The sequence below is a fragment of the Polychytrium aggregatum genome (genome assembly GCF_025602895.1).
Source record: "Polychytrium aggregatum strain JEL109 chromosome Unknown BJ171scaffold_17, whole genome shotgun sequence".
Classification (NCBI taxonomy): domain Eukaryota; kingdom Fungi; phylum Chytridiomycota; class Chytridiomycetes; order Polychytriales; genus Polychytrium; species Polychytrium aggregatum.
Genome location: NW_026516219.1, coordinates 337,898 through 357,637, shown reverse-complemented (window position 1 = coordinate 357,637; position 19,740 = coordinate 337,898). Strand labels below are relative to the sequence as shown.

The following is a 19,740-nucleotide window of genomic DNA, read 5'->3' as shown; positions in this document are numbered from 1 at the left end:
GCGGCTCTCCAGCTCGGGCGGCGATCTGCGTTGCTGTGTCTCCTTAGAATGAACGAAGCTGTAGCTGTTGCTTGGTTTGTTGCGGTTTTGCCTGTGGTCTTTCCTGCTTCGGCCACTCTCTGTGCAGCTCCTTATGTCCAGTCCAAGTTCTCATCTGAGCTGCATGGGCTCGTCGGTGTCCTTTGGGTTGAACTGCTTTTCTTGCCATGTGTCATCCTGGCAGCTCCTTCGCTGCCGCGATCTGTCCCTATGCTGATCGCACTTGCTTTCATTTTCATTAGGCGCTCTTCCCTGAAAGCGCCCTTGTCGAGATCGGCAACCAGCATCCAACGTTCTTCAAAAACTTCAAGCTGCTGCTCAAGAACTATGTCTTTATGATTGCCAACCAGGGTGGGTCCCGGCCTGACCAATCGGCTCCATCCCTGGCGGGCTCATCAAACGAGCTTGAGCTCTCGCCCTTTGGCCCCCCAGATTTCTCGCAGAACCACATCACGCTCATCAGCGCCATCAAGCGCCAGGATCTCCACAATCTAGAGTCGCTGCTCCATGTCATCTCCAGCGCCAACCTCAACCACATCGACCCAAGTACCGGCCTGGCCCCAATTCATGTTGCCTGCCGAGTCCGTCCCCTGCAGAGCCCCGCCAGCCCGGCGGTCATCCGCAAGCTGGTCGAGAAGGGCGTCGACATCAGCGTTCGCAACATCAAAAGCGGCAAGACTTGCCTGCACTACCTCCTTCGGGCAAGTGTCTCCCTACTGCCTGTAGAGCCGATCGCGCAGGCGCTGGTGTGCGGATTGTTAACTGTTTGTGCCTTTTCCAGGAGCCCTACAAGTCCAAGGCTGACACCGATACTGCTGCCGAGGCCTCGGTACTGGAAGAAGACACAGCAAAGCGAAGCGACTCGGGAGCCCCGGCTTCGGCACGAGAGGCCCTATACGACTTGGTGGCCTTCTTCATCGAACAGGGATTTGATCCCAACGTTGCCGATTTTGATGGCAACACGCCTGCCCACTTTGCCGCTCGCAGCGGTGATCTCGGCTTGGTCAAACTCCTGGTGACGGAGGGCCAAGTTGATATGACGGCCATGAACAACAAGCGCAAGTCGCCTGCGGGCGTCGCGGCAACCAGGGAGATCCGGCAGTACATCCTCGGCGCCACCGGTGTCGACATCGACGACGGCAACGCCGACGACTCTGGCTCGCTTGACGCTTCCGCCGCAGCCCGCACCAGCGCCAACTACTCGGACGCTAAACTCTCGCCTCAGCCCCCGCAAGCTGCCATTGCTCGGCTCTCTATCCCGGACGCCTCCTCGGAACTTTCACCGCAGCGCTCGGCTAGAATCGACGAAGAGACCCGCCGGCAGCTCGAGCAGCGTATTCGTGCTCTGGAGGCAGAGAACGACTCCCTGCGCAACGACCTCACTCGCTCCCAGCGACGGGCGCGCCAGGCTGAGAGCGACATCAATCGCGCTTACGAGTTTGCTCGCAAGGAAATCCGGTCCATCTTCCAGTGTGCCAACCTCATCACGTCGGGAGTGACGTTCGAGTCTCCGGGCGACACTGCCGAGGCATCAGCCCGACCCACCGGAACCAGCATTCTCGATCTGGTGCAGCGGACTTTCGAGGCAGCCGTACCAAACTTTGGTTCTGAGCCGAGCTACCGGGACCTCTCTGCTATCCAGCAAACCCGGATATCGGTGCATCTCCAGGACACCCTCACTGCGGACGAGATTCGAATCCATGCATCGACGGGCATTGCCATTATCGAGCGGGCGCTCTACAGCATCCGCGAGGTGCTCCGGATCGTCAGTAGGACCATTCGCCCACCACACCCAGCGGGCGCATCCGAGAGCCAGCCAAGCAGCAGGTCCACCACCAGGCCAGCTCCGACCCCGGCTCCCAGCCATCCTCCCCCTCCTGCGGCATCGGAGCTGTATACCCTGTTCCTGGCCCTTCCCGAGGTGAGCGACAAGCTCCGCAAGATGAAGATTCTCAAGTCCGAGACAGCGGTGATGAAGCGCGGCAATGCCCCAGCCGAGGATATCGAGGCCAAGCGCGAGCAGTACACGAACCTCGTGGTGTCGCTTTTGCTGGCCTTCAAGCAGAAAACGGGCTATGACACCGACCTGGAGACTCTGCAGAGGGCTCTGAAGCGCCGGGAGCAGAGTCTGGCTGAATCCGGTGCCGGCCGCTCCGCTGCCCCGCATGCGGGCCACTCCGACCCGGCTCACCAGCGACCGTTCCGGGCACTCTCTCCTGACACCGACCCCGAGCACCCAGCTGCTTCCGATCCAGGTCGCGCTGCAGGCACCCGGACCATGTCGCCCCCATGGTCCTTGGCGGGCTCGGACATGGAGCACCTCGGCGGACAGAAGCCGGAGCAGGTGTGTTCCTTTGCCGATGCTGCGACAGACGTCGTGCCCTCGCCATTCATGCCCCCGCCATTCATGCCCCCACCGACTGCCTTCTCTAACACCGCGATTGTCAGCGGCCCCATTGATCGTTGCCGGACAGCCTCGCCGGATGGCCGCGGCCGCTCGGGCCGATACGAAAGCAATAGTGAATGGGTGGCAACGAGTCCCCCAAGTTCAGTGTACCACACAAGATCCACGAGACGGGCTTTTGAGCTCCAGAACGAGCAAGTTGAGGCGATGCAAGAAGATGTGCTGTCTGGGCCGGGCAGTCTACCGACGGGTGGGATACTGGGGCGCATCAGGATGGTAGGGCCGTCGCAGCGATTACATACACATCATGCCTGCCATGGCCGTTCGCAGTCGATGCGCACTCATCTCTCACACACCGCTCTGCGATTCTCCATGCCAGATCGGCTCCGACATCCTCGATGTCCGCGACAGCATCCTCGCCCAGCGGCTGCGGAAGAAATCAGCACAACTCGTCTTCATCGATGTTGGCGACGAAGCCGGGGTGTCGCTACCGGAGAGCCGCTCGCAGTCGCCGCCCAGGAGAACCCGATCGGCGCAGCCGCTGCGGTCCAAGACCAGCATGCACTTCTCGCAGTAACGCCCCTACTACTTCTGACCCTTCACACCCGCCTTATTGTCTGTCCACATGCAATTTGTTTCCTGTCATGGCGAATACACCCATCCCCATTTTGTGCATCATGCGAGCGCATCAGCGATGCTGGTTGGACGAGGACAACCTGCTCGTACTCAATCCACAGCGACCAGGCAGCAGCCGAGAACACACACAGTCGACCGTATCAGACCACGCCAACCATCGTTCTCGTCCTGTGGATGCAGGAACGAGAGCAGTCTTCAACCGAAGCAGGGGTCCTTCAGAGAAGAGACCAGACACTGAAACTTCGCACTTCCCGCTATGATGGTGGCGTAACGGCTCATCTTCTACGGTGATGTGTGTGTCTCGTTTGGAAAACGAAGACTAGACGACTAACTATAAATATGATCCTTTAGAGTTGGTCGATGGGGAAAAAGAGAGGGATGCGGCCGAGGCCCGCAATTTATACCCACGGCGTCGGCCCTCGCCAGCATCACGTGGGATGTGGGAGGAAGAAAAGTGTGATCGGAGGCGGTCGCACAGGGGCTTGTTGCACACACGTGCGCGCTGCCGCGGCCAATGGGCGAATTAGCTCGGCCGCTGCGGCTGATTGGGCGCGGCTAATGAAGTGCGCAGCCAGAGCAGCCGCGCGCAGCATTGCGCAGCGGTTTTGCGTTTGCGTCGTCGGGAGGGATATGCGGGCCATGTTGCGCACGCCCAAGACCTGCGATCGCCGTCGCCGTGCAGCAAGTGCCCCTGAACAACCACCCATGGCTGCTGCTGCTGCTGCTGCTGCTGCTCGGCCCTTGGGCCTGCGGCTATCCCCGCGGATCGTCACCGGGTATGTACCGCTGCCGCGACCGAGCGATCTTGGCAATGACTTTGAGAGGCCACAGGCAGCCATGGCACTTGCATCGCTCAGCCGCCGACAGAGCCCTGGTCGTCGATGCAGCCCGCTCTTTCGTCGGCGATCTCGATGGCGACCAAAGCATCTGACGCATGTATGCGCTCAAGCTTGCCAGCGGCACACACAGGGAGCCATGGCCAGATTGGTGTATCCCACGGTATCTGTGCTGGCTGTGCTCGCTGCATGTTCCTCACCCCCATGATTCCATCATGTCTTCTCGTTTGCTATTCCGTCTCCAACCGGTCGGCTCAATGGGGGGGGGCGATCTTCGTCTCGACCACCGATCGCTCGACTCTGCCAAATTTCTTTCAATGCGACGGCACATTCTTCGTCAACATCACTCTCCACCTGTCGATCTGTCGCATCTGTTGGATTCATGGCGCGATGCTGTGGTTTGACGTCAACCACTGGCGTCCCGTTTCCGTCCAATCGATCCAATACGGCCGACTCGACGCTTCCGACACATGTCTCTTCCTGGAACCCATGAATTGCAACCCATGAATTGCAACCCATGAATCGTACCCATGAAATGCGACGCGGCTGATGTGCTTTTGATCCGATGCGGCTGCTCATCGGACTGTCCTTGACTGGGCATATCCAGATTTGCGCACACCCCCTCGCGCACGATTGCCGCTGTCGTCCGTCCTCGCCAGTTTGCCTTCGCTGGCCCGGCGACGTTCACATTTCAACAACACCGGACGTTTTTCGGATTCGGCTCCAGCCCCGCGCCAGCCAAGGCCGCTGCACCGGTAGATGTCGAGGAACTCACATCAACACCCAAGTTCGAGGGCATCATTGCCGATGCGGCGCCGCCGCCGCCGGTGGATCTCGACTTGCTCGCCGGCGAAGCACCTGCTACGTCCGAGGTGACCTCTGCTGCTACTGCTTCCGAGACTGTCGCAGCCGTGGCCGAGAACGCACCCATCTACATTGGGTATCTCAAGGAGCTAGGCCTCAGTAGCCTGTTTCCCCCCGGCCTCGTCCAGTCCGGCATCGAGGCCATCGCTGTCACAACGGGTATGCCCTGGTATGCCTCGATCATCTGCGCCACGGTCGCTATCCGAGTAGCCTTCTTCCCGCTGGTCGTCAAAACCCAGCGCTTCGCGGCACGCATGCAAAACATCAAGCATCTGACCGACCCAGTCAACGCCGAGATCACAGAGGCCCGCGCCGACAAGAACATGGCCAAGCAGATGGAGGCCACTCGCAGGCTGCAAAAGATCTACAAGGACCACGGCATCAACCCGCTGACGTCGCTCCTGGGTCTTGCCCAAGTGCCCGTCTTCATCTCGTTTTTCCTTGGCATTCGCGACATGTGCAATCTGCCGGTCCCCAGCTTCCGCACCGGCGGCGCCTACTGGTTTACCGATCTGACTGTTGAGGATCCGACTCAGATACTGCCCATGCTGGCTACTGCGGGTATCATCACTAGCTTTGGCGTAAGTCTTGTCTGTCGATGGCGCTGGCTCTGATGTTCGCGGGTCGTATCTGCCATGGCGCTTTGGCTCGCTGTGCTGACCATCTATGATCTGCGATCGCTATCCACAGGCTGCCTCGGCGACCGGCGCCACGCCCGTCTCGACCCCGCTCATCATCGGTATCTCTGTCGTGTCGCTGCTGGCCTATGGCGTCACCAAGAGCTTTCCCATGGTATGTGGTTGCACACCTGCCCGAGCACTGCGTTCTCTTTGCAAGCCGCTGCGAATATGCTCTATTACTATGCCTGTCCGGCAGTCTTTGCGATGCGATGTTTGCCGTCTGGCGCACTGCCCACTGCTGCTGCTCTGTACCTCGTTCACCAACCAACGCCACTCTCCGTCTACTCAGGGCATCTTCATTTACTGGGTCACCTCCAGCGTCCTCACGATCATCCAGACCCTGGTGCTTCAGAACAATGCTATCCGTGCCGTGCTCAACATTCCTCCCATCACCCGCCCGGCAAGTTCCTCAACCACAACCTCGGGGAGTCTGAGCACCCTCGGCTCTGTAAAGCTCCTCCAGTCGGCCAAGGCCCAGCAAAAGAACATCGAGGCTGCCAAGCGCATCAAAGCTTCGTCGCAGGCCGCACAGCCCCGAAAGCGCAGCTAAAGCAGAAGGAACGGATGCTGCAGCGATTCCTGACCTCAAGTCCGGTCATTCGTTGGCCGCATGATTTCCACCCGTGTGATTGCTCCCCGTCTTGGTTGGCAATCCCAGTTTCCTAGAGAACAGTATCTCGAATACACCCTGTCGGTCGCCTGTGGCGACGATCCTCTGACATTGACACTGCGATGCGGGAGTGTGGTGCGGTGTGTTCTGCCACTCGCACGGCTCAGTACCAATCGTGGGCTCCTGCGTGGTGCTCCGCACATCGTTTCTCTCCAGCTTATCGGCAGGAGCTGGAGGACGCTGTCGCTTGATATCGCTCTCGGCAGACGCCGCAATGCCGCTGCAATCAAGGCCTGCCATGTTCCCGCTGGAGCCGCAGGCCGCTCTCTGCCTTGTCTGGATCCGCCGATGGCCCAGCAGCCGATGACGATGGCAAAAGCCGCACGCCGCAGTCGCAAATCGCGGCTTGGCCACTCACGCACGGGGGTATTTGACTGCCGGCGACTACCCAAAAGATCCCCACCGACAACCATGCTTGATTCCACTGCGCTCTTGCCTGCATCTGCTGCACCCGCCGTTGCTGCTGTCGTCATGCAGTCGACGCTCTCGCCGAACAGCTCGCCGTTCGTCCCGGGCTCTGTCGCTCCCGCTGCGTCCTCCGGCAGTGCCGAGCCTTCTGCCTCGTCGTCCAGGCGACGCCGACATCGATCCAACCCAAAACCCTCATCCTCGAATCCCCCCCGTCAAGAGAGCGCACCCGCACCCGCACCCGCACCCGCACTCGCACCCGCATCCGAGTCTCCGCAGCAAGGCCATATCGCCGTTGATACCTCTGTGAGCGGCACTCGCTCCAAGCCGCGGGCGTTCCCTCGTCCAGGCGATGCCCCTTCATCGACCCCTTCCAAGCAAAGCCGGCGATCGCGGCCTTCAAACCCGTCTCGAGCGGAGCCCCCGTCATCGTCGCAGGGTATCTCAGCATCCCAACCAGCTTCATCGGCCTCGGCCTCAGCCTCAGCCTCGGCCCCGAGCACCCCTGTCTCGGAAGGATCCCGAAAACCGCAATCGCGTGGAAAGGGAAAGGGCCGACCGGCTGCTCCTGGTACTCCTCAGCGAGACCACCAACATCACCACCATCCACACCACCATCCTCATCCCCATCAGCATCAGCATCAGCCGCAGCCACAAGTGGCCGCGGCCCGCTCTTCCATGCTTGCTTCACGAAGCACCTTCCATGGGCCAGATGCGGTCTCGTCGACCAGCGACCCAGAGACCTTGGCCAACGCATCCGCCCGGTCGAGTGGCCCACGGCGAAAGATCCACCACAACCTCGGCGATATCGTCGATGAGGATGACCAGCTCGGCAGCTTGGCCAGAGGACTGACCAACGGCGACTGTAAGTCAAGTCTCCTCCGAATCAAATCGTGATCGGCAATGTGCTTTCTATCTGTGTGTGAAGCGCTCCCATGTCGTGCGGCCCACTGCCTCCCGAGCCACTCTATTGATGTCGTTTCCCCTCCCCCGCCTACTCGATTCCTTTTTCTATTTCAGACGAGTGCATGATCTGCTACGAGAACGTCCGACCGAGGGACGCAGTGTGGTCTTGCAGCACCTGCAGCCACGTCTTCCATCTGAAAGTGGGTTCGAGAGCCTGCCGAGCAAATCCTGTACCCTCCTCGATCGACAACGATGCTGAAAGTGTGTGCAGCTCCCCAACCCAACTTCGTTCCACTAACATGCACACATGCTTGGCGTCTTAGTGTATCGGAAAATGGAGCCGTTCCTCGGCCAGCAACGAGGCGGCCCAACAGCCCGCTCCATCGTCGTCGTCATCGGCGTCCAATCCAGGCTGGCGGTGTCCCGGCTGCCAGTCTGTCGTTGCCGAGGTTCCCTCCGAGTATCGGTGCTTCTGTGGCAAGATCGAGGATCCGCCCTTCAATCGATTTATCACACCGCATTCATGCGGACAGACATGCTCCCGCGAGCGAGGATGTCCGCACAAGTGCACGTAGGTGGCTGGCAGCTCTGGTGGGCTGGTGACTGTGCGGGTCCGTATGGTTTCGCCTGGTCCGGTTCGGTCCATTGGATTTGTTCCGTGGCCCCGCTGGCTCGGCGGACCCATGAGCATTCTCCCCTCGCTCCGGTTTGCTGATTTCTCGATGCATCTTTACCCTGCAATCCAATGTCCGTCATGAAACTCAATCTGGACACATGGTTCTTGCGCTGCAAACGTCAACTCGGCCATGCGACACGACCCCTCATTTGCTGCATCGTCCAGTCTCCCGTGCCATCCTGGCCCATGCAAACCGTGCGAACTCATGGCGCCACCCGTGTCCTGCTACTGCGGACGCAGCTCCTTTGTGGTTCGATGCACCGAAATCTTGAACATGACATTTGAGAAGAGCTGTGGCGAGGTTCGTAGCGTTCTTTCTGCCGAGTGTACTTGTACCCGCCGTCTGGGTGGCTACGTTCCTGCACTCATCCTGTTATTGAGTTGTCCTCGCTGCTGATTTTGTCCGCTGATCGCTGCTCTCCCCACTACTTCTGTCGATGTGTCCTTTCCAGGTCTGTGGCAAGGAGCTGAATTGTGGCCTACATACCTGCGAATGGAAGTGCCACCAGGGCCAGTGTCCCCCCTGCACCGTCAATATCGACCACCCGTGTCTGTGCGGCCGATCGACCAAGCAGCTCAAATGCGGAACGCCGTGCGTGTCTTGGAGCTGCGACACCAAGTGCGATCACGAGTATCCATGCGGGATTCACACCTGCCCTCGCCCTTGTCATGGCGGCGGACATTCCTCCGTTTGCCCGCTCGATCCGTCGGTGCTGTTCAGGTGCCCGTGCGGGTCGGAAACGGTCGAGGCGATCTGCAAGCGAACCGGAGTCGTCCGCACCAGCTGTGCCGACCCCGTCGTAACCTGCGATAACACATGTGGCAAGGTCTTGCCGTGCGGGCACCGTTGTCGGTTCCGATGCCACGCTGGCGAGTGGTGAGTCCTCGATGCCTCTCCGATGCAAAGCGCAGCCCGATCCTGCTTCGATCTGGGCTCCCTCTCCCACGGGGAGAATCAGCGAGCTCGGGGGGGGGGGAGCGTTGCCACTCTTTCAGATCCTGTCGCAGATACTCAATACTAACCAATGTGTCCCTCGATTCTTGCACGGCCATTCTTCACTCAGTGAGCCCTGTGGTCAGAGCGTGTCGTTGCCATGCCGTTGCGGCCGGACCGAGTTCGTGATTGAGTGCAATACTCTGAAGAAGCTGCCAAACGGCGACATTGAGCTCCCGGTCTGTAGCCGTGTCTGCACGGCAAAGAAGCACTGCAAGCGACATCAGTGCGGGTCACGGTGCTGTCCACTCGAACATCATATCTGTGAAGAGGTCTGCGGCAAGACCCTCAAGGTAGGGCTTCGTGGTCCAAAGCCGTGACTCTGAGACGTGCGGAAAGATACAGTGGGTGTCGGGAGGAGCAGGCGGCAGGGTCCATCGCCGTCGATCGCTTGTGGGGGTCTGGTGGTCGATGCATTTTGTGTCTTTCGGGTGATGGATACAGCAGATCGGCTGCTGGCCGGCTCTCATCCTGGACTGGGTCGGTGCAAGCCAAATGCTGCTGTATTCACCCGCCGTTTATCTTCGTGGTCTTGTTTTCGAATCCATCACGCTCGGCTGTTATGCCCTCAGTGCGGACTCCACCAGTGCACCTTTACCTGTGGACACAACGGCCGCTGCCACGACTGCTTCGAAGGCGTCTCGTTTGATGAGCTATCATGCCACTGCGGACGCACGGTCGTCTTCCCGCCGATACCGTGCAACACTCCTCCTCCAAAATGCTCGCATCCTTGCATCCGTCCGCTTCCCTGCGGCCATCCGACCATGAGCCGACACAACTGCCACCCCGATACGGAGACTTGTCCGCCGTGCGTCCTGTTTGTGGAGCGAGACTGGTATGTAAGCCGATTGAGGCGATGTCGCTGGTTGAGGTAGCCTGCCAGCGCCACTTTATGGCCCGCAGGGGTTTGCACCCAGTATAGCCCATCCTAGTGTATCACACCTTAGTATACTTCGGCCTGCGCTGTGCTGCTTTCGGCCTGCATCCCTGCCGCGCAGTATTCCTCATCCCGTGTCTTTGCATTCCACCAGCGCCTGCGGAAAGAAGAAAATGAACAACGTCCGATGCTCCAGTAAAGTGGTGCCGTCGTGTGGCCAGGTATGCGGCAAGGTGATTTCGCCCTGCGGTCATACGTGCCGGCGCTTCTGCCACAGCGGCGCGTGCGTCGACGGCGAAGCCTTCAAGTGTCTCGACAAGTGCGGCAAGATCCGCCCGTCGTGTGGGCACAGGTGCGTACGACGAGCAAATGACTGCTGGGAGAGCTGCGAGGCTGTAGCGGGCTTGGTGGGTGTATGGGCGTGCTGGTGGGTGGCGGCGGCGAATAGTCGTCGCGGATGACGCTGAAGAGCTCCTTGCGGCTGCTTCCGGGTGGGAGAGAGTGTCGTTGTGCAGCCCATGGTGTGGTGCCGCCATTTATGCCGTGACCTGTGTTCTCTGCGACTCGATGGGCTTTTGTTTTGCGTCTCAACTCTGACACTCCGTGCTCACCATCGCGGCTCGCTGTATATGCAGATGCGGATTCAACTGCCATGGCTCTAAGGAGTGTCTCGAGGACCGACCTTGTCTGTTCAAGATTGCACAGTCGTGCAAGTGCGGCAACCGGATTTCCCAGGTTGTGTGCGGGGGCAGCAAGCACACTCTCGGCCAGGCGCCACAAACGCTGCTCTGCGACGATTCATGTGCGCTGCTGGAGCGCAACCGTCGCCTGGCGGCGGCCCTGGAGATCACGCCCACCTCGCGGATCACGATCGAAGGACACGACACCGGTACCGAGTTTACGGAGACGCTGCTCAAGTTTGCCAAGGGCAACATGACGTGGGTCAAGGGCATCGAGTCGCAGCTCGAGGCCTTTGTCCGCGACGAATCCAAACGCATGCTGCACTTTCCTCACGGCAAACGCACGGCCATGAACTTTCTCTACGAGCTGGCGTCATTCTACTCCCTGTCGCCCGAGATTGTCGATGCGGAGCGCGGAGTCGGCTCGGTGATTGTCCGCAAGCAGGCCAACCGCATGCCGGCGGTCCCAGCCCCGCTGCTCTCGACGGCGGCGGTGAGCTACCGACCTGGTACTGTTGGCGCCCAAGCAGCGGCGGCGTCGACGAATGCGCTGAAGCCGTTGGAGGTCGTGAACACCCGACAGGTCAGCATGAACGCGCTGTACCTCGAAGGGCTGCAGTTTGGCATGGACTCGCGCGACGTCAAGATCCTGCTGGAGCCCATATTTGGGTCCGACATTGTGCTGTCGATCAAGTGGATCTCGGACGACGACTGCGTTCTGATGCTGGGGTCGCAGACGACGCGGCTGACCTCCGAGGCGGTGGAAGAGATCCTCATCGATCGACTCGTCGCCGTCAAGCAAAAGTTTGTCGAGAACAACTGGGTGCGCGACGTCAAGTGCTGTTGGGTCACGCTTGAAGGCGAGATCCGGCTCGGCGGGCTCCACGGCGACGAGGCTCTGAATGATCCCAGGACGGCTCAGCACACCGGCAGCTCGGAGTTGCCGGGCGTCGCGCTGTACAAGCAGATGCAAGGTCGGCACAAGAAAACGGTGAGCGACAATCCGTTCAATCTGCTCGAGATGGAACAAAGCCTGGACCTCGCAGCTCCTGCCATGGCGGCGGTGGATCCGTTTGCGGATCTGGATCCGCAACAGGCGGGTGTGTCCAGCGGAGCCGAAGCCCAAGCCTCGAGCCGCCAAGGTTCCTCGGAAAGCGAGACCGAGTCCGGGGCGATGAGCGACGGCGGTGCATCCTCCAAGAAGGCCAGGTCGTTTACAGACGCCGACCTGGACAGCCACAACGACGGACGTGATGACGACGATGAGCGGGTCGATGACGAGTTCAGCGATGAGGAGTGGAATACTTTGGTTGTATAGAGACGCGGTGGCCGATGCAGAAACCACCCATGTTGTTTGGCCTGCCACCCCTGCAGCAACACGTGAAGAAATTGCAGACCTCGTCCAAGAATGCGCTGGAGTATTTTGAACTTGCAGCCAGCTCCATTCTTGGTGATGCTGTGGTGCGACGCTGCCGTTCTCGGTCGACCGTTCTTCGAGCGCCCTTGCCGCTGTCCGAATGCGCCATCTCAGGAGCAGGGGGCACCGGCGAGGGGGGAGGCTCCTTTGATTCTGGCCGATGGTTCGAAAGCCATGCGAGGCGCAGCCCGAGAAGGTAGCAAGCCGGATGGCGACTGGGATGTGACGGAAAGGAAGCGCTGGCGGATCCATTGACAGAGATGACCATGGGACCGGCTGCATGAGCTCGCGGTGGTGGAGGACGGGGCATGGCGGCAGCGAGACGCGCAAGGACCCTCCGTCATGCGACGACGGCGACGGCGACGGATGGTGCTGAGGAAGGGTCAGGCCTGTGCGAGGTCGGTGGCACGCACAGCAGAGGACGGCGGCGAACGGGATTGACTCAGCGGCGTGCGGGAATGGCGTGCGACGCATTTGGACTGAGTCATGGATCGGCACATGGGCGGGTGCAGCCCGAGTGGTGGTGGATGTTGCTGGTGGATGTTGCTGGTGGATGTTGCTGGAGAAACAGTCGCAGCCGGTCATTGATTCCCATTGCTTCCCATTGCTTCCTATTGATTCCTATTGCTTCCTATTGATTCCTATTGTTTCCTGTTGATTCCTGGAACGCCAACAGACACTGCACCGGCGCGCACAGCGCACCGCCACAGACGCGCGACGCGTGGTGTACACACGCCTCCGTCGCACGGCAGGGCCGCGCCGCTGGCTGTCTCCCGGCCTTTGTGCCAGCCGGCAGGACACTTTGCCGCAGCCCATGTCTGTCGCGGGAGAGCTCTTCCGGCGCGATATGCCCATCATGGTGCGGTGCGTCCCACCAGGCTCTATGCGTCTTGTCTTGACCTGGGTCGTCTTGACCTGGGTGGTCCTGGCATGTTCTGGCTTGTCCTGCCTGGTGCATGCCGCCGGGTGTCTGCTCTGCTGTGCAGCTCCATTTGCCCTCCCCCCCCGCACCATCGACCTGTGCAGCGCGAGGCTTGCGTCAGGCAAGGGTGTAGCTCCCCCGCCTGCAAGGGACAGAGAGGGCGCTTGCGGGAGACGTGGTGGTGGATGAGAGTCGATTGCTCCACTCGGGCATCTCGCCACCAGCAGCGCCGACACCGCGGGCGATTGCGACAATTCCGGCCGCGGACACACCAGCGGCTGCTGTCGATATCGATAGAGCGATCGATAGAGCGATCGATGCTGCTATCGATGCTGCTATCGATGCTTCTGCCACGGTCTGCGATCACCATAGCAACCACCACCACACAGTAACCGCCACCACACAGTAACCACCACCACACAGCAACCACCACAACCGCCACAACCACATCCGCAACAGCAAGCCCCACTGCGCGGCCGCTCTCGCCGCTCTCGTCCGCCAGAGAGAAAAAAAAAATCAGAAAAATAATAAGACTGTCGCCGCTCTTTGTTGCTCTCTCTTGCGCTGCTCGGGGACCGTCTCGCCGCGCCGCGCTTCTCTTCTCGCCGCATCCACCCTGGCGCCTCTTGCCGGCTCTCCATCCGTCCGGCTCGTGGCCGATATATCATCCTGCTGGTCGCTCGGCCTTGCCCTTGGTCGCCTTCTGCTTTCCCGGCCCGCATCTCCCGCGACGCTTATTTATTTATCTATCTCGCTCCTCGCGCTTCCCGCCTCTCTGGACGGCTGCCGAATCGAACGAGTCTTCAGCCCTTGCCCTGTCTCTGCCTCGAGAATATCGCCATCTGCTGGCCCTGGTCTTCTCGCTCGTCCAAGCCTTAATCTGAAAGCGCTTGTCTTTGCAACCATCTCTGCTGGCTGCCGTTTCTGCTGCTGTGCTCCTTCCCCCTCAGTTCCTTCCCACCATGGTCGCCATGCCACCCCATCTTGAGAAGCGTTCTCTCACTCCCACCCCGACTACCACCATTACCGCCGCTCCCGTCTATGCTCGCGCTCCTTCCGTCAACATCGACTGCCTGACCAGCACCGGCACTCCCACCGCCGTCCCGAACTACACCCCCACCGGCACCCCTGTCTACGTCGGCACCCCGACCGTCATCAATGGCTACACCACCTACATCGGCACTCAGACCACCGCCCCCGGCGGTGGCAGCTCTGGCGGTGGTGCGTTCTTTGACTGCTCTTGCTGATGAGACCAGAGATATGTGGCTTGGCTTGGTGTCCTGTTGTTCTTCTGCAGCGCTGTCTGGCTGGGTTCAGGCCGGCAGATCCCCCGACCAGGCCCGGGCACGATCTCCCCGACGCGATCCAAGTGTGCATGGTCCTCGCTGACACCTCTCTCCCTCCCTTGCTCGCTCTGTGCTGTTTTATCAGTCGTTGTCACCCTGACCGGTAGCGTTCCTGGAGGTAAGCCCTTGCCGACTCTGTGCCTGCATCGCCAGACAGCAGATCCAAGCCTCGATCCAGCTGCAAATCCTGCCCAATTGAGCTGAGCCTCCTTTGCCACCCAACCGGACATTTTCTGACCTTACATCCTTCCTCGATCATGTCCAGGCCCCACCAACGGCCCCAATGGCCCCAACGGCCCCAGCGGTGGACCCAATGGTCCCAACGGCCCTAGTGGCGGACCCAATGGTCCCAACGGTCCCAGCGGTGGATCGATCGGCCCCAACGGCCCCAGTGGCGGCCCGAACGGTCCGAACGGTCCCAGTGGAGCCTCTGGCGGCAGCGTTGTCAGCGGTACCGTCCCTGCCGGCCCCGCTGTTAGTGGTACGTTTGCAGCGGCGCATGGTCCTCGCGAAACTCGTCCCAGCCACGAATGGTCGCGTCCATGTCCATGTCCCTTTCCTGACCCTGGCCCTGGCCCTGGCCCTGGCACTTTCCTGACCATCCCTCCGTATTGCTTCCAGGTGCCACTAACGTCCCTGGCTCTCCCAGCGGAGCCTCTGGTGGCAGCGTCGTGAGCGCCACTGTTCCTGGCGGCCCCGTCCCGAGTGGTAATGTCTGCTGTCCAGCCGTGTGTCTCGACCAATGGTCGTGTTTCTGGCCTTTCTGTTTCTGACGATCGATTCCCCCCCCATCTTTCTCAGGCGCTGTCTCTGGCTCGGTTTCCGGCGGCAGTACGTATTCCCTCCGGCTATATCATAGCCCTATAACCGTTCGATAGAGCCATGCCCTGTCAATCGCTGCTTCTTGGATCTCCCTTTAAACGCCGCCGTGTCGTGTCTCTCACCCACTTGGTGGGCTTAACACCCAACTAATTTTTGCTCTCTCTTGCTCCTCCAACCAGCCTCAATCACCCCCACCCCCGGAACCGTTATCCCCGGTGGCAACGTCCCCGAAAGTATGGCCGTCGTCTCCATGCATGAGCAGTCGGAGGTGCTGGCCCAAAGCCTCGCGCGTTACCCATAGCGACGGATGATCCCTGGCGACCCTGGTAACTGACGATCCTCCCTGCCGCTGCTCGTTCTTTCCCATTGCATTTCCACTCCCCAGCTCCCTTCGGCCCCAACGGACCTATTGTCCCTGGCATCCCCGGCGGTGGCCTGATCTACCCGCCCAACTCTACCAACAACGTTGCGATCGGTGTCGGTGGCGGTCTCACCCTCCTCTTCCTGGTAATTCCGTGATGCCGCATGTGGTGATGAATCGAGAGGAGGCCATGCGCATGTGCAGCAACACTCATGCCGCTCTGTACATGCCATCGTTGTATATATCACCTAACATGCTACCTCACCTTCCAGGCTCTCCTCCTCATCGCCGGTCTGGTCAAGCGCAAGCCCAAGACGGCCGGCGCTGCCAGAATCGTCGACGACCTCGAGACTGGCGGCTACGCTGCGGAGGTCCCTGTCGGCACCAACGTCGAGGAGATTCCCTACATTGCCCCCGTTGTCCTTGGTGGTGGCGAAGACACCGACGTCGCTGTCCCTGTCGAGACCCAGCCCTCGGAAGCCCCTATCCTGCCCGCTGTCGCCACCGTTGGCTCTCGCTTGTCGTTCAGCGAAGTCGGCGCCGTTGTCGAGGAAGAAAAGCCCCTGCCCGGCGCCCCTGTTGAGGACACCACCCTTGCCAATGTGCCCCCTGTTGCCTCGGGTTCTGGCTACGAGACCCCCGCCCCTGCACCTCACACTGGCGAAAAGCTGGGCATCCTGGCCGGTGTCACCGCCGCTGCCGCCGCTACCGTCGCTGCTGTCGTCACCAAGACCCGTCGCCGCAAGCACCACGATGTCGAAGAGGAGGCGGTTCCTGCCGCTCCCACCGAAGAAGACAAGATCCTGCCCGAGATCCCCTCTCAGCCCATCTATGGTACCGATGAGATTCCTCCCGAAGTCCCCGCCAAGGGCCCCACCGAAACCACCACCACCGAATACAACTCTGTCCCCGTCCCCGGCGCCGATGAGACCCTCGATGTCCCCGTGTCCCCCGTCGGCACCGAGTCGTCCGGCAAGAAGTGGTCCGAGAAGGTTCTCCTCGGTGTTGCCGGTGCCGCCGCCGCGACCACCACGGCCGTCTCCAAGACCATCAAGCGCATCAGACACCCCAAGACTAAGACCGAGGAGTCCGAGATCACCTTTGTTCCCACGACCGAGGAGGAGATTGTCGAGGAGGTTGTCGAGGAGCACCACGTCCCCCACCCCATCCACGAGGTCATTCCCGAGCACACCTACGACCACCTTGGCACCTGCACCGGCCACGACCACGACCACGATCATCCTCATGAGCACACCGCCACCGAAGTCGTCCAAGTCGTCCAGGACGACACCATTGTCCCTGTTCCCGTTCCCGTTCCCGGTCCTCAGACCACCACCCAGACCTCTAAGGTTGTCACTCGTCGCCGAGTCGTCCGCAACGGTGTCGAGGTTGAGGAAGAGATCCCCGCTGCCCCCGTCGACGAAGAGCAAGATCTCCCCGAAATCCCCACCGTTGAGATTGCCGAAGGCCCTGCCCCCGCCCCCACCACCACCGAGTCCAGCTGGACCCAGCGCTTCACCAACGTCGTTACCGGCGCCGTTGCCTCCGCCACCACCCTCGTCACCGGCAAATCCAAGGACCAGACCACCACTGTTCAGGTAAGCTGTCGGCGACAGGCCCTTCTCTTGGGTGGCAGCCTTTCCCTAGGCCTCCCCCATCTGTGGTTGCATAAGATCAAACTAACTTATTCGATTCGCGTCTGTTTCGTTCTCCGCAGCCTTCGCAGTCCCAGACCATCCAAAAGTCTAAGCGCATTGTCAGGTAAGCTCCTATGCTTGGCCTTCTGGAATCTACTGGTGGAATCGGAGGGGGCGCAGGCCACGGACACGGGATTGCGTTCCACCGGCGCCACTTTAATCGACGTTGTCTAACGCCACATCGCTTTGCGGGGTGAACCCGAACAGACGCGTGATCCGCCAGCCCGATGGCACTGAAGTTGTTGTCGAGGAGGAGCTCCCTGAGGGCGTCGAACTCCCCGAGACCAACGGCAACAGCACCACCACCACCACTACCCGCAAGACCAACGTCGTCGCCGTCCCCACTACCAACGAGTCCATCCTCCAGAAGACCAAGCGCATTGTTCGGTACGCTTTTTTGATAACCGTGACCATGGGAGGGACGTGCCCACTGCAGCGAATGAGGCATCGGGATCACTGTGCAATTATGGGCCCGACACTTATCAAACGTGACTTGCTCATTTTCAACCCCTTCCAGTCGTGTGATCCGCCAGCCCGATGGTACTGAAGTTGTTGTCGAGGAGGAGCTCCCTGAGGGCGTCGAACTCCCCGAGACCAACGGCAACAGCACCACCACCACCACTACCCGCAAGACCAACGTCGTCGCCGTCCCCACTACCAACGAGTCCATCCTCCAGAAGACCAAGCGCATTGTTCGGTACGCTTTTTTGATAACCGTGGCCATGGGAGAGACGTGCCCACTGTCGCTCTTGAGCCTTCCGCTAACAATGCATATTACGCTCATCTACCTCGCAGTCGTGTGATCCGCCAGCCCGACGGCACCGAGGTTGTCGTTGAAGAGGAGCTCCCTGAGGGCGCCGAGCCTCCCGCCGGCAGTGTCACTACCGTGCGCCGCCTTGTCAACGGTGTCGAGGTTGTCGAGGACGACGAAAGCTCCCGCCAGCCCACCACCGTCACCAACTCTTCCCTTCTTCGCAAGGTCATTCGAAAGCGTATCATCACCAACCCCGATGGTACCCAGACCGTTGAGGAGGAAGAGGTGCCCGAGCACGAGCAACAGTCGGCTGTCGCCTCGGTCAGCAATGTCATCAAGAAGCGTATCGTCAAGAAGGCCGACGGCTCGGAGACCACCACCGAGGAGACCATCTCGACCGATGGCCGTGACATCCTCCACGACGACGAGTGGAAGAGCTATGTCACCACCCAGAACACCCCCGAGGAGGAGGAGGTGAGTGTGTGTTGCGACTAGGAGGGCTTGGCTATCTTTCATTCATCGCCGGGGAAGGGCTCGCTCCTTCGGCAGCAATCTACCTGCGCGAATATCCTTTGGCCCGCGTACACTGCAGCTGTGTCCGAGCCTAGACCGAGTCCGTTTCTAATTCGCCTGCGGCTCTATCCCCGCCTTCCGCCCCAGACCGTCACCACGACCACGACCAACACCACCCAGAAGGTTGGCACCACTCAGGTCATCCGCAAGAAGTAAGTGCCGTTCGCCGTCGGCGCATTATTTCAAACAATCATGTGCACCCCCTCCCATAAGCGAGCCATCGACGTCTGCGTCGCACTAACGTTATAAACCCGTGCCATTACCCGCCCCCAGGATCGTCACCAACGCCGACGGCACCCAGACCGTCACCCAGGACGTGGTTGATGCTGACGATGCCAAGTTCCGCGACCTGATCCGCAACGGCGCCAACGGCAAGGCTGTCCGCAAGACCATCGTCACCAACCCTGATGGCACCCAGACCATCACTGAAAACGAGGTCACTAGCGAGGGCGTTGGCAACGACGTCAAGTACAACACCCAGGTCAAGAAGCTCATCAAGAGGTCCGACGGCACCGTTGTCGAGGTCGTTGATGGCGCCCAGGTCTAAAAATTCCCAACTGAAGTTTTGGCCCCCCCCCATCGCCCATCATCATCATCATCATCATCGTCATCCGACTCTTTCACTCCACCACACACCCTCCCTCCTCGAGGTCGTCCTTGCTTTTATCTTCTCTGGCGTAGCCACACCTCTATCTCATCCCTTCACTCGGCCTCTTCGCTCTCTCTTCTCCTAAGTCGCACCCGTCACCCTCTCAGTTTTCTCGCTCTCTTCCATTATTTATCTCACATCTGTCGTTGTCCATCCTTTTTCTTTCATCTCTTCCTCCGCCCATCCCCTTTTTTCTTTCTTTCTTTCTTCCGGCCCTGTGCTTTTTGCTCCGCCCGCCCTCTCTGCATAATATTCTCCGTGTCAGCTTTGCCTTGCCTTGCCCTGCCCTGCCAGGGTTCATGTGCATCCCCTCCTCCTTCAATGAATCCTAATCTCCACTCATCTCGTGAGGGAGATCTCGTATCCGTTCCGCTGTCGGGTGACCCTTCCATGACCGTCGCCCATCACCACCATCAATTGGAAGCTTCGCCTGACCGAAAAAAAAAAAGAGGCACTTTGGCGCGACCACGACGAACGACGAACGACCACAGCGATTCACGGCCCCTCTTGTGTCGACAGAGATCAGGTG

The 19,740-nt window shown here is 60.2% G+C and overlaps 5 protein-coding genes across 5 annotated transcripts; all 5 read left to right on the top strand.

Annotated features, from left to right (window-relative positions):
- The first annotated feature begins 436 nt into the window (after positions 1–436).
- On the top strand, positions 437–2,619 carry BJ171DRAFT_90593 (uncharacterized protein). The gene is made up of 3 exons (XM_053115985.1): positions 437–744; positions 824–2,383; positions 2,488–2,619. The coding sequence occupies exons 1-3, from the start codon at positions 547–549 to the stop codon at positions 2,497–2,499; spliced, it is 1,770 nt and encodes a 589-aa protein (XP_052966926.1). The 5' UTR covers positions 437–546; the 3' UTR covers positions 2,500–2,619.
- A 1,115-nt stretch (positions 2,620–3,734) lies between these two features.
- On the top strand, positions 3,735–4,681 carry BJ171DRAFT_90574 (uncharacterized protein). The gene is made up of 2 exons (XM_053115984.1): positions 3,735–3,855; positions 4,029–4,681. Exons 1-2 carry the CDS (start codon positions 3,785–3,787, stop codon positions 4,420–4,422), a joined length of 465 nt encoding a protein of 154 aa, XP_052966925.1. The 5' UTR covers positions 3,735–3,784; the 3' UTR covers positions 4,423–4,681.
- A 97-nt stretch (positions 4,682–4,778) lies between these two features.
- Positions 4,779–6,009, top strand: BJ171DRAFT_423892 (60Kd inner membrane protein-domain-containing protein; the record flags this gene model as incomplete). Its single annotated transcript, XM_053107633.1, has 3 exons — positions 4,779–5,360; positions 5,470–5,571; positions 5,749–6,009. Coding segments are annotated over 3 exons (945 nt in total), but the record flags the coding sequence as incomplete, so codon positions are not given.
- Positions 6,010–6,545: 536 nt separating this feature from the next.
- BJ171DRAFT_442072 (uncharacterized protein) lies at positions 6,546–12,141 on the top strand. The gene is made up of 9 exons (XM_053108086.1): positions 6,546–7,402; positions 7,558–7,643; positions 7,767–8,014; positions 8,285–8,420; positions 8,572–8,996; positions 9,184–9,406; positions 9,686–9,948; positions 10,145–10,342; positions 10,626–12,141. The coding sequence occupies exons 1-9, from the start codon at positions 6,601–6,603 to the stop codon at positions 11,986–11,988; spliced, it is 3,744 nt and encodes a 1,247-aa protein (XP_052966923.1). The 5' UTR covers positions 6,546–6,600; the 3' UTR covers positions 11,989–12,141.
- A 1,519-nt stretch (positions 12,142–13,660) lies between these two features.
- On the top strand, positions 13,661–19,212 carry BJ171DRAFT_90531 (uncharacterized protein). The gene is made up of 14 exons (XM_053115983.1): positions 13,661–14,230; positions 14,441–14,473; positions 14,621–14,836; positions 14,977–15,063; positions 15,157–15,186; positions 15,357–15,410; positions 15,563–15,684; positions 15,811–17,136; positions 17,256–17,299; positions 17,443–17,622; positions 17,753–17,932; positions 18,031–18,463; positions 18,650–18,714; positions 18,836–19,212. The coding sequence occupies exons 1-14, from the start codon at positions 13,972–13,974 to the stop codon at positions 19,107–19,109; spliced, it is 3,303 nt and encodes a 1,100-aa protein (XP_052966922.1). The 5' UTR covers positions 13,661–13,971; the 3' UTR covers positions 19,110–19,212.
- Positions 19,213–19,740: the final 528 nt, after the last annotated feature.

Excerpts from the sequence above, each read along its gene's own strand:
- BJ171DRAFT_90593 (XM_053115985.1), top strand. The coding sequence starts at position 547 with ATGTCATCTCCAGCGCCAACCTCAACCACATCGACCCAAGTACCGGCC. Across the intron at positions 745-823 it reads GCACTACCTCCTTCGGGCAA|CCCTACAAGTCCAAGGCTGA; the intron begins GTGTCTCCCTAC and ends CTTTTCCAGGAG.
- BJ171DRAFT_90574 (XM_053115984.1), top strand. The coding sequence starts at position 3,785 with ATGGCTGCTGCTGCTGCTGCTGCTGCTGCTCGGCCCTTGGGCCTGCGG. Across the intron at positions 3,856-4,028 it reads TCCCCGCGGATCGTCACCGG|CTTGCCAGCGGCACACACAG; the intron begins GTATGTACCGCT and ends TATGCGCTCAAG.
- BJ171DRAFT_442072 (XM_053108086.1), top strand. The coding sequence starts at position 6,601 with ATGCAGTCGACGCTCTCGCCGAACAGCTCGCCGTTCGTCCCGGGCTCT. Across the intron at positions 8,997-9,183 it reads CGATGCCACGCTGGCGAGTG|TGAGCCCTGTGGTCAGAGCG; the intron begins GTGAGTCCTCGA and ends TTCTTCACTCAG. Across the intron at positions 9,949-10,144 it reads CTGTTTGTGGAGCGAGACTG|CGCCTGCGGAAAGAAGAAAA; the intron begins GTATGTAAGCCG and ends GCATTCCACCAG.
- BJ171DRAFT_90531 (XM_053115983.1), top strand. The coding sequence starts at position 13,972 with ATGGTCGCCATGCCACCCCATCTTGAGAAGCGTTCTCTCACTCCCACC. Across the intron at positions 14,837-14,976 it reads TGCCGGCCCCGCTGTTAGTG|GTGCCACTAACGTCCCTGGC; the intron begins GTACGTTTGCAG and ends TATTGCTTCCAG. Across the intron at positions 15,411-15,562 it reads CGGTGGCAACGTCCCCGAAA|CTCCCTTCGGCCCCAACGGA; the intron begins GTATGGCCGTCG and ends TCCACTCCCCAG.